At 38.8% G+C, this 10629-nt stretch overlaps 1 protein-coding gene across 1 annotated transcript; it reads right to left on the bottom strand.

Moving 5' to 3' along the window:
• Positions 1–3418: 3418 nt before the first annotated feature.
• Positions 3419–4214, bottom strand: LOC145107411 (uncharacterized). The gene has a single exon (XM_079044294.1). The coding sequence runs from the start codon at positions 4036–4038 to the stop codon at positions 3526–3528; it is 513 nt and encodes a 170-aa protein (XP_078900420.1). The 5' UTR covers positions 4039–4214; the 3' UTR covers positions 3419–3525.
• Positions 4215–10629: the final 6415 nt, after the last annotated feature.

Raw genomic sequence — 10629 nt, 5'->3', positions numbered from 1 at the left:
GATGTAGGCCATTAGTATAATAAGATGTTGTATGGTCTGTTAAGACAAGGTTATGCTTATATTTTGTATCAGTTATGGCATCCCAAGTTTTTAGTGAAAATCGTTTTTTCGAAAATGCTTTGATTAAAATAATGTTTTTGGGAACAAATTGTACAATAAAATAATACTTTAAATTAAATAAGCATAAAGAAAAAGTTTTTAATTAGCCATAAAATTGGGGATGTCACAAAGATGACGTTGGTGGTGGTTGAAATGGAGGGATAAAGACGATTTTGTAAGGTTAATGGTGATAAAGGTTGTGGTGCTGGATACAATATACAGTGGTGGTTGTAATTTTTGATGGTGCTCCAGTGACAGAGGAGGTCCAAATCGTGTTGGTCTCTTGAAGACGAACATTGTAAAAGAGAAGGGTAGGTGAGGGGGTGATGACCATGAGGTAGGGGTAATGTATATATATATATATATATATATATATATATATATATATATATAGGAGTATGATCAAATGAGAACACCTAAAAGGTTGAGAACACGAGAACATATCACAACCTTATAAATAATTAGATCTATGGCTATTATCAACTGGACCATTTATGAATATTTATAAAATTGATGTGCTAAATATGTAACTTTGAAATGGCAAGAAGGGTATAATAGGAAATCCATATAATTTAATTAAATAGAAATTCCTATAATTTCTCTATCTCTCTCTCTCTCTCTCTCTCTCTCTCTCTCGACTTAACTAGAAAACCCTAATCTAATTATTTTGAAAAAATCGGCCGCACACCCCCACCTTCTTCACCACTGTTTTCGTTCATCATCTTCTGCCATCCTCCATTGTCGACCATCGCACAATTAAAATCCCGGATAAAACAACAAAACACTAATTGCGTTTTGGGTGGGTGTGTGTGGTCTTAAAAATCAAAAGAGACGAGGATCTGAGACGAGGAGACGGGAGTGGATTCGAAGCATCAAACACAATTTGAGGTAATTTGGTTGAAGGAAATCGAGATACAGAGGGAATAAATCGAACGCACATGGGTTCTCAATCTCCCTGTGTTGTTGTGTGGTCACGAGAATAGAAATAAGAGCAGGGTAGTCGCCGATGGCGGCAACACTGACCACCAGAGAGGGAAACGGTGGAGCTCAACCGGAGGTGGCCGGAAAAAGGTTCGAGTTAAATCAATTTCGTATTTCTGTTGTCCAAGTTCATAATGTCGATTGATATTAAGCCCTTGTAAGATTTCCTTGATTGTCATTTTAACATAAATTCAATTAATAAGCTTCCTTCCTAAGCTTCTGATTTCTCGTTTCCATCCACCAGGTCAACAAAAAAATTAATTGAAATTGAGGATTGTCTTTGTTGGCGTTATGTGGTTTGAAGTGTGAGAAGCGACAACAACAAAAATCAACAACTGGAGCATTTTTTTTTTGTTGCATTTCTATAATTGCCTTTTGAAGATTATCAATTGCAATCGATAATTAATTGAAATTGAGGATTATTTATCTTTGTTGGCGTTGTGTGGTGTGGAGGGCGTATTTGACATCGGGTTCATTGGCTTTGTATTTGGGAGGATTGGGCTGTTTGATGAAATGCGTGAGAGAGGTATTCATTTGTGAATAGCAGGGTATTCATTTGTTAATAACAATGTATTCATTTGTAAATAGCAGTGTAATCATGTGTGAATGAGTGTATTTATTTATGATTAGATGTAGTCTTTTATTCATTTGTGAATACCAGGGTATTCATTTGTTAATAACAATGTATTCATTTGTAAATAGCAGTGTAATCATATGTGAATAAGTGTATTTATTTATGATTAAAGATATTCTTTTATGAAGAAATGATAATTTTTACACCCCTTTTATTTTCGGTTGATTAAAAGAAAGGAATTGGATTACTTGTAAATTGATATGTATTCATTTGTGATTGTAGTAGTATTAGTTTTTTTGAAAAAAAAAATCGTTTATGAATACAAATGTATTGATTGGGGGTCAGATTTCTATTAATTTTTTCGAAAAAAAAAACGTGAAATAGGAGAAAAAAATTATTTTTTAAGAAAAAAAATTAAATTTTTTAGTTTAAAATTCTTTTTTTTTGATAAAAATGTTATTTATATTTCATTAATAAGAAAAATAAAAAATCAAATATTTCCTTCTTTTTTGGTAACTGATCCTAAATTTAAGGGAATTTGATTGATTTTATTTTATTTTAATTTAATTAAAATATACAATTACTAATATGTCCTTATATATTGATTGGTCCAGAACTGTTCTCGCGTTCTCAACCTTTTAGGTGTTCTCATTTGATCATTTCCTTATATATATATATATATATATATATATATATATATATATATATATATATATATATTTGCTACGGTAAAAAATGGGAAAAAAAAAAGAAATAAAAATAAATAAATAAGTCATTTTATATGGGCTAAGGACTATTTAGGACTATTTATGAAGATTTGTCTTTAAAAATCAACGTCAACAAAGCTTCTTAGCTTCTTCAAAGATCAAAGCACCCTTTCTTCCGGGTTCTTTCCAAGCCTAAAGTCAATACAACTTTAAGGCTAAATATCGAAAGCTACTACGATGATAATAATAATAATAATAATAATAATAATAATAAAAGCTCCTAATGTTACCAAAATTGTTTGAAGATTTTTGAACCAAGGGTGTTTGATGATTTTAAGACCCCTTCGAGTGTTCAGCCTAACTAGATCATCTGGATGTATTAGATAATATTATATTATTATTTGATTTATCATAATATTGTATCTATGTTTGATACATCTATCGAATTTATGTTTAATATAACTTTCATATTTTTAGTATTAATATTAGCATGAAAATCTACAATATAGTCTAAAATATAGTCTATAAATATTTTGAGATTAACGACGATGACAAGTAATATTTCTAAGATCTTAATAGTAACAATGTTTTTCCCAAGACAGAAGACTAAATGTCATTTTATTTTGTCCTAGATTTCGTTGCCTAACTAAGAATCTTGGTTAACTAAGAATCTTGGTTAACATGACGGTTTAAACTATCAACTAACGTTTTGGGTTCAATCCCAATAAAAGAAAGAAAAATATATAATTATTTGTCGTTTCAAAAAAAAATAAAAAAACCGAGAATCTAACAACACAAATATATCAATTAATTTATAAGCAAAGGAAATGAAAAAAAAGGGGGAAATGAAATCATAAACAAATACAAAGAAAGTAAAAGTTTCCTTCAAATGCAAGAAGGGAATATCTGTCACATTGTTCCTACTTCCTACATCATTGTACAAGACTTTTTTTCTAAAGAAAAATATTACAAAACTTATATATATATATATATATATATATATATATATATATATATATAATTCTGGAAAAATTATGTATATATTGGAATAGTACTATAGTAGGAGGCAAAATGTATTTCCAGAACAGAAATAACAAAATCCAAAATGGTTACTGCTATACTAAGTTATACATAAAGCAACAAAAATTGTACATAGCAATGAATTTAGTCTTTTCCGCCATTCCTGACTAGCAAGAAATACCCCAAAACAGCACAAACAGCAGCAACCAAATTCCCTTCTTTGATCAATATCTTACCCACCGTCCGAGTAATCTCCGCCGTCAGTTTCTTCCCTTCGACCACCAGCGATTTCCTCGGCTTCCCAAAAAAAGTCAACAAAACCAACACAGATATCCAAGTAACGACGGTGGCCGGAATCGCCACGGCTAAAGCGGCCGCCATCGAAAGAAGGCCGAAAATCACACCCAAAGCCACCGAAGCGTAGATCGCCGGCCACCCAGTTGAAGACGAAGGAGAGGTGGTAACGGCGGCGTCGTACCATGATAGAACTGATTGTAGGAGGTTCCATGATGATGACAAGAGGATTGTGTAGACAAATAAGAAGAGGAAAACCCATGTCCGGCGTTTGCTCATGAGCTTCAAGATAATCAAATACGTCGGGGAGGCAGTAGACGTCGGCGTTTGGTCGTGTTCTTGTCTATTACTGTTAACGGCCATTGGATCCGGGGCTGTATTATCTGTGTAGATTCAGTTAATGACTGCGTGAGTGGGTGGAATTAGGTTGAAATTGAATGATATGGTAAAGAAGGAGGATGAGATATGGCTCACACGCTTCAAGGACCACCACCACACTTGTGTGAACATCTCTAGGAACTTTGTCTTGTAATGATTTATTGATTTCTAAAGATTTAGTAAAGTAACCGATGTTTATAAAACAATTTGTTTTCTGCCTAAATTAACCTTTTGTAATTTTATATTATTTTTAAAAGACAAAATTAAATAATCGGCTATATGGATGGAAGCGGGGCGGGGATGGGGCGGAGTTGACGATTCATGTCAACATCCCCGAGTGCGTAACCTCATACTCATCTTCATCCCCATCCCGACGGATACAAGGAATCAAATCTCATCCTCTTTAGATTTTGGGATTTTCCCCAGCTCATCTTCGGCCCATTCCCGATATATCAAAATAATAATTTCAACTTACGTAAAAAAAATAATTCAAGTTTAATAAGCGATCAAAATCAGAGGCTATAATCAGATTATGTTTACATCAATTATAAAGTTTAACAAGCATTAAAACGAGAAACGACGATTTTATATACAGACCATTAAACAAAGTGATGACTGATGAACTCTTGGAATTGGGAACGTAATTTGGTATACGGACTTTGTCGTTGATGGTCTAAAACATCTTAATTCATGCTTAGTAGAATTAATTCAAATGTGTGTGTGTGTGTGTGTATATATATTGTTAACGTTACCTAACGGTCACGTTAAGTGTAACGGAAAATGTAACAGAAGCGTTACATCATTGGCTAATACCCGGTCTTGGCCTAAGCGAGCCAATGCCAGGGCAGCAACTCATTTCTCATCACATGGTAAGAACATTCCATGTGATCTTCTCATTCACTCACAGCCAATGAGAAGGCAACAAATAGCCCCGACGACGCTCAGAACTGACGTCACCTGATAGTTAGTTAGCGTGAATAGTTCTCTCAGTAAGAAGAAGCCACGTTTCATGCTCATGAGGCACGGTCCCCACGATCCGTTAGTAACAGGTACAAAAGGATCTCTTCCGCCTCAAGGAAGGGATCCATCTTCTCTCTTATGAAAATAACTCTCAGATTTTCTCTTTCTCTCTCTCTCTCTCTCTCTCTCTCTCAGAAAAAACTAACTTGATCGTCGGATTGACGTCCCGGGAGAACACTCGGTCGTCCTTTAACGATTCTTGTGTGACTGCGTTCTCAGGCAAGCACCTAAGTCGGATCCATCGTTCAACATCCACACCATCTGCGAACATGTCACAACATCTGGCGCCATTCGGATGTATCCTCAGAGTGATACAGCCAATAGACGACGCTGGTTCTCTGTATAAGGGAAATCTAAGCGCAATAGTAACTGGGATGGCAGTAGAAGATCTGTTCGAAACACATGAACCATCCCAGGTGTTGATAACACAGATCCCACCAATCACAATAAGAACAACAAAACCAGGCCTCCAGAGCAGTTTCCGACAATTGTCATTGAATATCTCACCAAATCAGATGACGATATCAAATCCCAATCTGTTGCAGACGAATCCATTTGACGGCACTAAGGTATTCACTATTTCTAACTCCCGTAAGAGGAACGCACCTCACCGCGCAGAAAGCGAGATTGAGGCACTCTCAAGAAACCTACTTAACATCAGTTTCTCGAGCAACGATCCCAGACCATCAAATTGGGATCCACGAGACCCACTCCTTATATCAGGGTTCATTCGTAACACGAAGGTCCACCGAATATACATTGACAATGGTAGTTTCTCTGATATACTCTATGAGCACTGTTTCCGGCAACTACCTGATATGTGGAAGGAAGGGTTCCAACCCCCAACCGGTGGACCATTAGTAGGATTCACCGGGCATAGCTTGTGGCCACTATAACCGTTCGGCTGCCCTTAATGTTGGTCAGCCACGACGAAAGGGACCGAGTCACAAGGACAGTCGAATTCTCTGTGATTTGTTACCTAGAAGAACACAACATTCTGCTTGGGCGATCAGCAATCGCATTAATGCATCTGGTGCCATCGATGATACATGGCATCATTAAATTCAGCACACGCTAGGGATCGACGATGGTCCTCGCCACAAGCAACAGAGCACAACATTGCCACCAAATCATAGCCTCCCCACAACTCGTGTGCGCGCCAAAGAAGTCTAAGGAGGGATGTTCCACCGAGCAACACGGAGTATCCAGAGCAGCTCGTGCGAATCGGCGCTCACTTAACAGACGAAACTAAGGCACGACTGGTGGCACTCCTGAGGCAATACTCCACCATCTTCGCCTGACAACCAACGGATCTGACGGGCGTCGATCGACAGGTTATAGAACACAGCCTCAATATCGCACCTAGGAGTAACCCTGTGAAGCAAAAGAAGTGAGGACAGTCGGTAGACCACAATAAGGCTATTAACGCAGAAGTGGCCGACCTGGTGAGTGCTGGAATACTCAGGGAAGTAATGTTACCAACATGGATAGCAAACCCGGTCATGGTAAGGAAAGCCAATGTGGCATGGCGAATGTGCATAGATTATACAGATCTCAACAACGCCTGCCCAAAGGATTGTTATCCTCTCCCGTAGATCGATCAGAAAGTCCAATCACTTGAAGGTTTCCGATTCAAATGTTTTATCGACACATATAAGGGCTATCACTAGGTGCAGATGAAGCAAAAACAGCCTTCCATACCGAAAAGGGCACCTTCTGCTATCAGAAAATGCCATTTGGGCTCAAAAACGCTGGCGCTACTTACCAGAGATTGATGGAGAAGGTATTCGCCGACCAAATTGGTCAGAATATCGAAGTCTACGTTGACGATATGGTAATTAAAGGCCGCAATGAAGAGATGTTACTCCAAGATGTGGAAGAAACCTTCAAAACGCTAGTCAAAATGCAGATGAAGTTAAATCCGACTAAGTGTACTTTTGGAGTCGAGGAGGGACAATTCCTTGGTTATCAGGTGTCCAGGGAAGGGATTCTACCCAATGCCACCAAAATACAAGAGTTCCTTGAGTCGAAAACTCCCCACAACCTTAAAGGAGTACAGGAGATCAACGATAAATTAACGACGCTTGGAAGATTCATCGCCAAATCCGCAGAAAAGGCGCTTCCTCTGTACCAAACACTCAAAGGGTGATTAGACAAAAAACAATTCAAATGGATAGCAGAAGCAGGCGTGGCCTTGCAAAAATTAAAAGACGCACTGCAACAACTCTCGGCTCTCGCCTCCCCACTCCCAGGGGAGACGCTACAGATGTACTTAGCAGCATTTGAGGAGACTATCTCCTCTGTGTTAGCAGTGGAAAGGGAAGGCAAGCAAATCCCCATTCACTTTGTTAGCAGGGGCCTGCAAGGGCCAGAAGGAAATTACCCGGCCTTGGAAAAACTGGTCCTCGCCCTGGTCTACGCAGTTAGACGTTTACGGAGATTTTTTCAAGCCCACAAGGTGGAGGTTCTGACCAGTTATCCAATAAAACAAGTGTTGCTAAGGCCAGAAAAGTCTAGACGCCTAGCCAAGTAGGCCATAGATTTGGGCGAACATGGCATCCAATACCGCCCCAGAACCAGCATCAAAGGCCAGGTCCTTGCTGACTTCCTGGTTGAAATCCCAGATACCATCAAGGGAGTGTCGACGACAATCTCTGTCGACCCACTAGAGCCTGATTCCGACAAAGAACTTTGGAAGTTGTACACTGATGGCACAGCAAGAAAAGAAGGATCAGGCGCAGGCCTGATCCTCCAAAACCCAAAGGCGAAGAGATCACCTGCGCACTGCGGTTCGACTTCCAAGTATCTAACAACGAAGCAGAGTACGAGGCACTCCTAGCAGGACAAAGGATGACCTAGGAGGTTGGCGCAAAACAACTAGCAGCTCTCAGTGACTCGTTGCTTGTCACAAACCAAATCAACGGAGTATACGAGGAAAAGGACCCTAGGATGCAGAAATACCTAGACACGGTCCGTAGTTTTTCCAGCACGTTCAAAAGTTTTTCAATAAAGCAAATCTCTCGGGGGAAAATGCAAGGGCAGACGCCCTTAGAAACTGGCCTCTACCTTATACGATCATCTTACAAAGAAAGTGTTGGTCGAAGTACTCCTGGAAAGGAGTATTGATAACCAGAAGGCCAATACCATATCAGCCCCTCCAGAATGGACAAAGCGATTTGTCGATTACCTGCGCCATGGCATGCTTCCAGACAATCCACAGGAGGCGAGAAAAGTCAAAATCAAAGCACCACATTTCGCCATAAGGGACAATCAGCTGTACCGGAGAGCATATTTAAGCCCGTGGCTCAGGTGTATCTCTAAGACAGAGGGGTAGGTGTTTCTCGAAGAAAGCCATTCTAGGGACACAGCAGCACATGAAGGCGCTCGCGCACTCACATGCAAGATACTCCGCCTAGGAGTATACTGGCCGGACGTGTACAACGATGCCGCAACCTTAACCAAGAAATGCAAGGAATGCCAAGCATTCACCTTTTTCCAAAATCAACCAGCCATGCCATTGACAAGCATCACTAACCCCTGGCCCTTCCACAAATGGAGGATTGATATAGTGGGACCACTCCCACCGACGCCGGAAGGCGTAAAGTTTTTGCTGGTAGTCGTGGACTATTTCATCAAGTGGATAGAGGCGAAACCATTGGACACTGTCACTGGCAAGAAGATGATAAAGTTCATGACAAGGAACGTCTTAGCTCTCTTTGGAACTCCTAGGATCCTCATAAGTGACAACGACACTTAGTTTGTGTTGGGTTTTGAGCAAACTAACACTCCTAAGGTGTTCATGCAACCCTAGAAACTTTGGATCTATGTTTTTCTAAAATACATGCAAAATAATTTTCCAAGGTTCATAACCTATCTAGCATGCATGGGGTACTTTTAAACATAAAAGATACTAGAAGAATTACATACCTTTGTTAGTGAGTTGATTCCTTAGGAGTTTGAGAGCCAAGCACCAATAATGTGAATGCCTCAAATGGAAATCACAAATCACCACAAACTTGGAAAACTTATGAGAGAGCACTCTAATACTCTAGAAATCGGTCACTCTTATGCACACACACATAGTGTCTTTTCAAGCACCATAAGCCCCTTTATATAGTGTAGATGATTAGGGTTATGAACCATGCAAACCCTAATAACCCATGTCTTTTCCTATTCCAAGGATCCATGGGTTAAAAGCTCCATGGATCATCCATGGACTCCCATTTAAGCTTAGCCCATTTCCTAATGAGTGTTAGCCTACACCATATAAATATAATAGCCCATTATTTAATTAGTCACCTTATGATCACTAAATTAATTCATAATTAATTTAAGATCAATACTAATTAAATAATACAATTTCATATTAATATATTATAACTTATAATTTATTAATAGGCCGCAAATATACTCTTCTCATAATATTATCCATATAAATAGTTCGGGTGAAGTGCAACCCAAATGGACCATGCCAGGTCGGGTCAAATATATACCAAATAAGTTATGAACTTAGACACCTTATCTAACAGTCTCCCACTTGGATAAGTCTGATAACTGTATTTGCCTATATAACTTCAGGAACCAACCGTCAATCGTAGCTCTTGAAAACTCTGTTGAACTATGAAGCGCCATTTTAGATAAGTGATCGTATAATCCTCTGCTCTCATGATATCAGCCGGACACATACATGGAACAATGTCTTACTTATTGTCCAACAGTTTGTTTCCCGATTTCCGACTTGTTTGACAAAGAACTTAATTGAACACATCAATTTAGTTCTGACCGGGCCCGGTACATAGGTCAAAACAAAATCATCGAGGGGCCCATATATCGCTTCTAATTCAAGAAGGAACAGATAAACTTCGACTCATATGCTTGTTCTACTACTTGTTCAATTGTACACAAAGGCACGTTTTATAACATCAAGTTACTAATGCGTTTACGTGCAATCAATTCACAACCAACTCATAGGTAACAACTCATATCTCTAGGTTTGAAGACTTATATGATATTACCGTCTCACGATCACTCGAGATAAATTCCATGAAGTGATACAAGTGAGCGTGGGTTTATTCCAATACTCATAACTTATGAGCACTCATGAATGTTGTAGCAACCATTGCTATGGCTAAACACCTTTAGTCATCTACAATCCCAATTCATGACAACCTTGATTCATACCTACTTCCGACATATGACCGACTGTGGAGAATTTGAATAAATTTATTATTCTGGAAGTCAAAACATGCAAAGCTGAAACAATAGTAAATAATTGACAATGATAGCAACACCTTTACTCATAAATAAATCACAACTTTTATTCATCATCAAATGTCGATTACATTTTACAAGTTTCAGTAATAACTGTCTAATCTGTAAAACTAATATCGTCCCTCAGCCCGATGCGCCTCGCATGCTGCAAATGCTTAACCCTCATCAGTCCCTTCGTAAGGGGTCCGCAGGGTTCTCATCTGACGATACCCTCTTTGCCACGAGGAGTCCTTTTTCTATCTTGTGTCTTATGAAGTGATATTTTCTGTCAATGTGTCGGAATCT

Source organism: Lactuca virosa, chromosome 4, assembly GCF_052849685.1.
Source record: "Lactuca virosa cultivar CGN04683 chromosome 4, Lactuca_virosa_CGN04683_v6, whole genome shotgun sequence".
Classification (NCBI taxonomy): Eukaryota; Viridiplantae; Streptophyta; class Magnoliopsida; order Asterales; family Asteraceae; genus Lactuca; species Lactuca virosa.
Note: the sequence above shows the minus strand (reverse complement) of the source record. Positions and strands in the feature narration are given on the sequence as shown.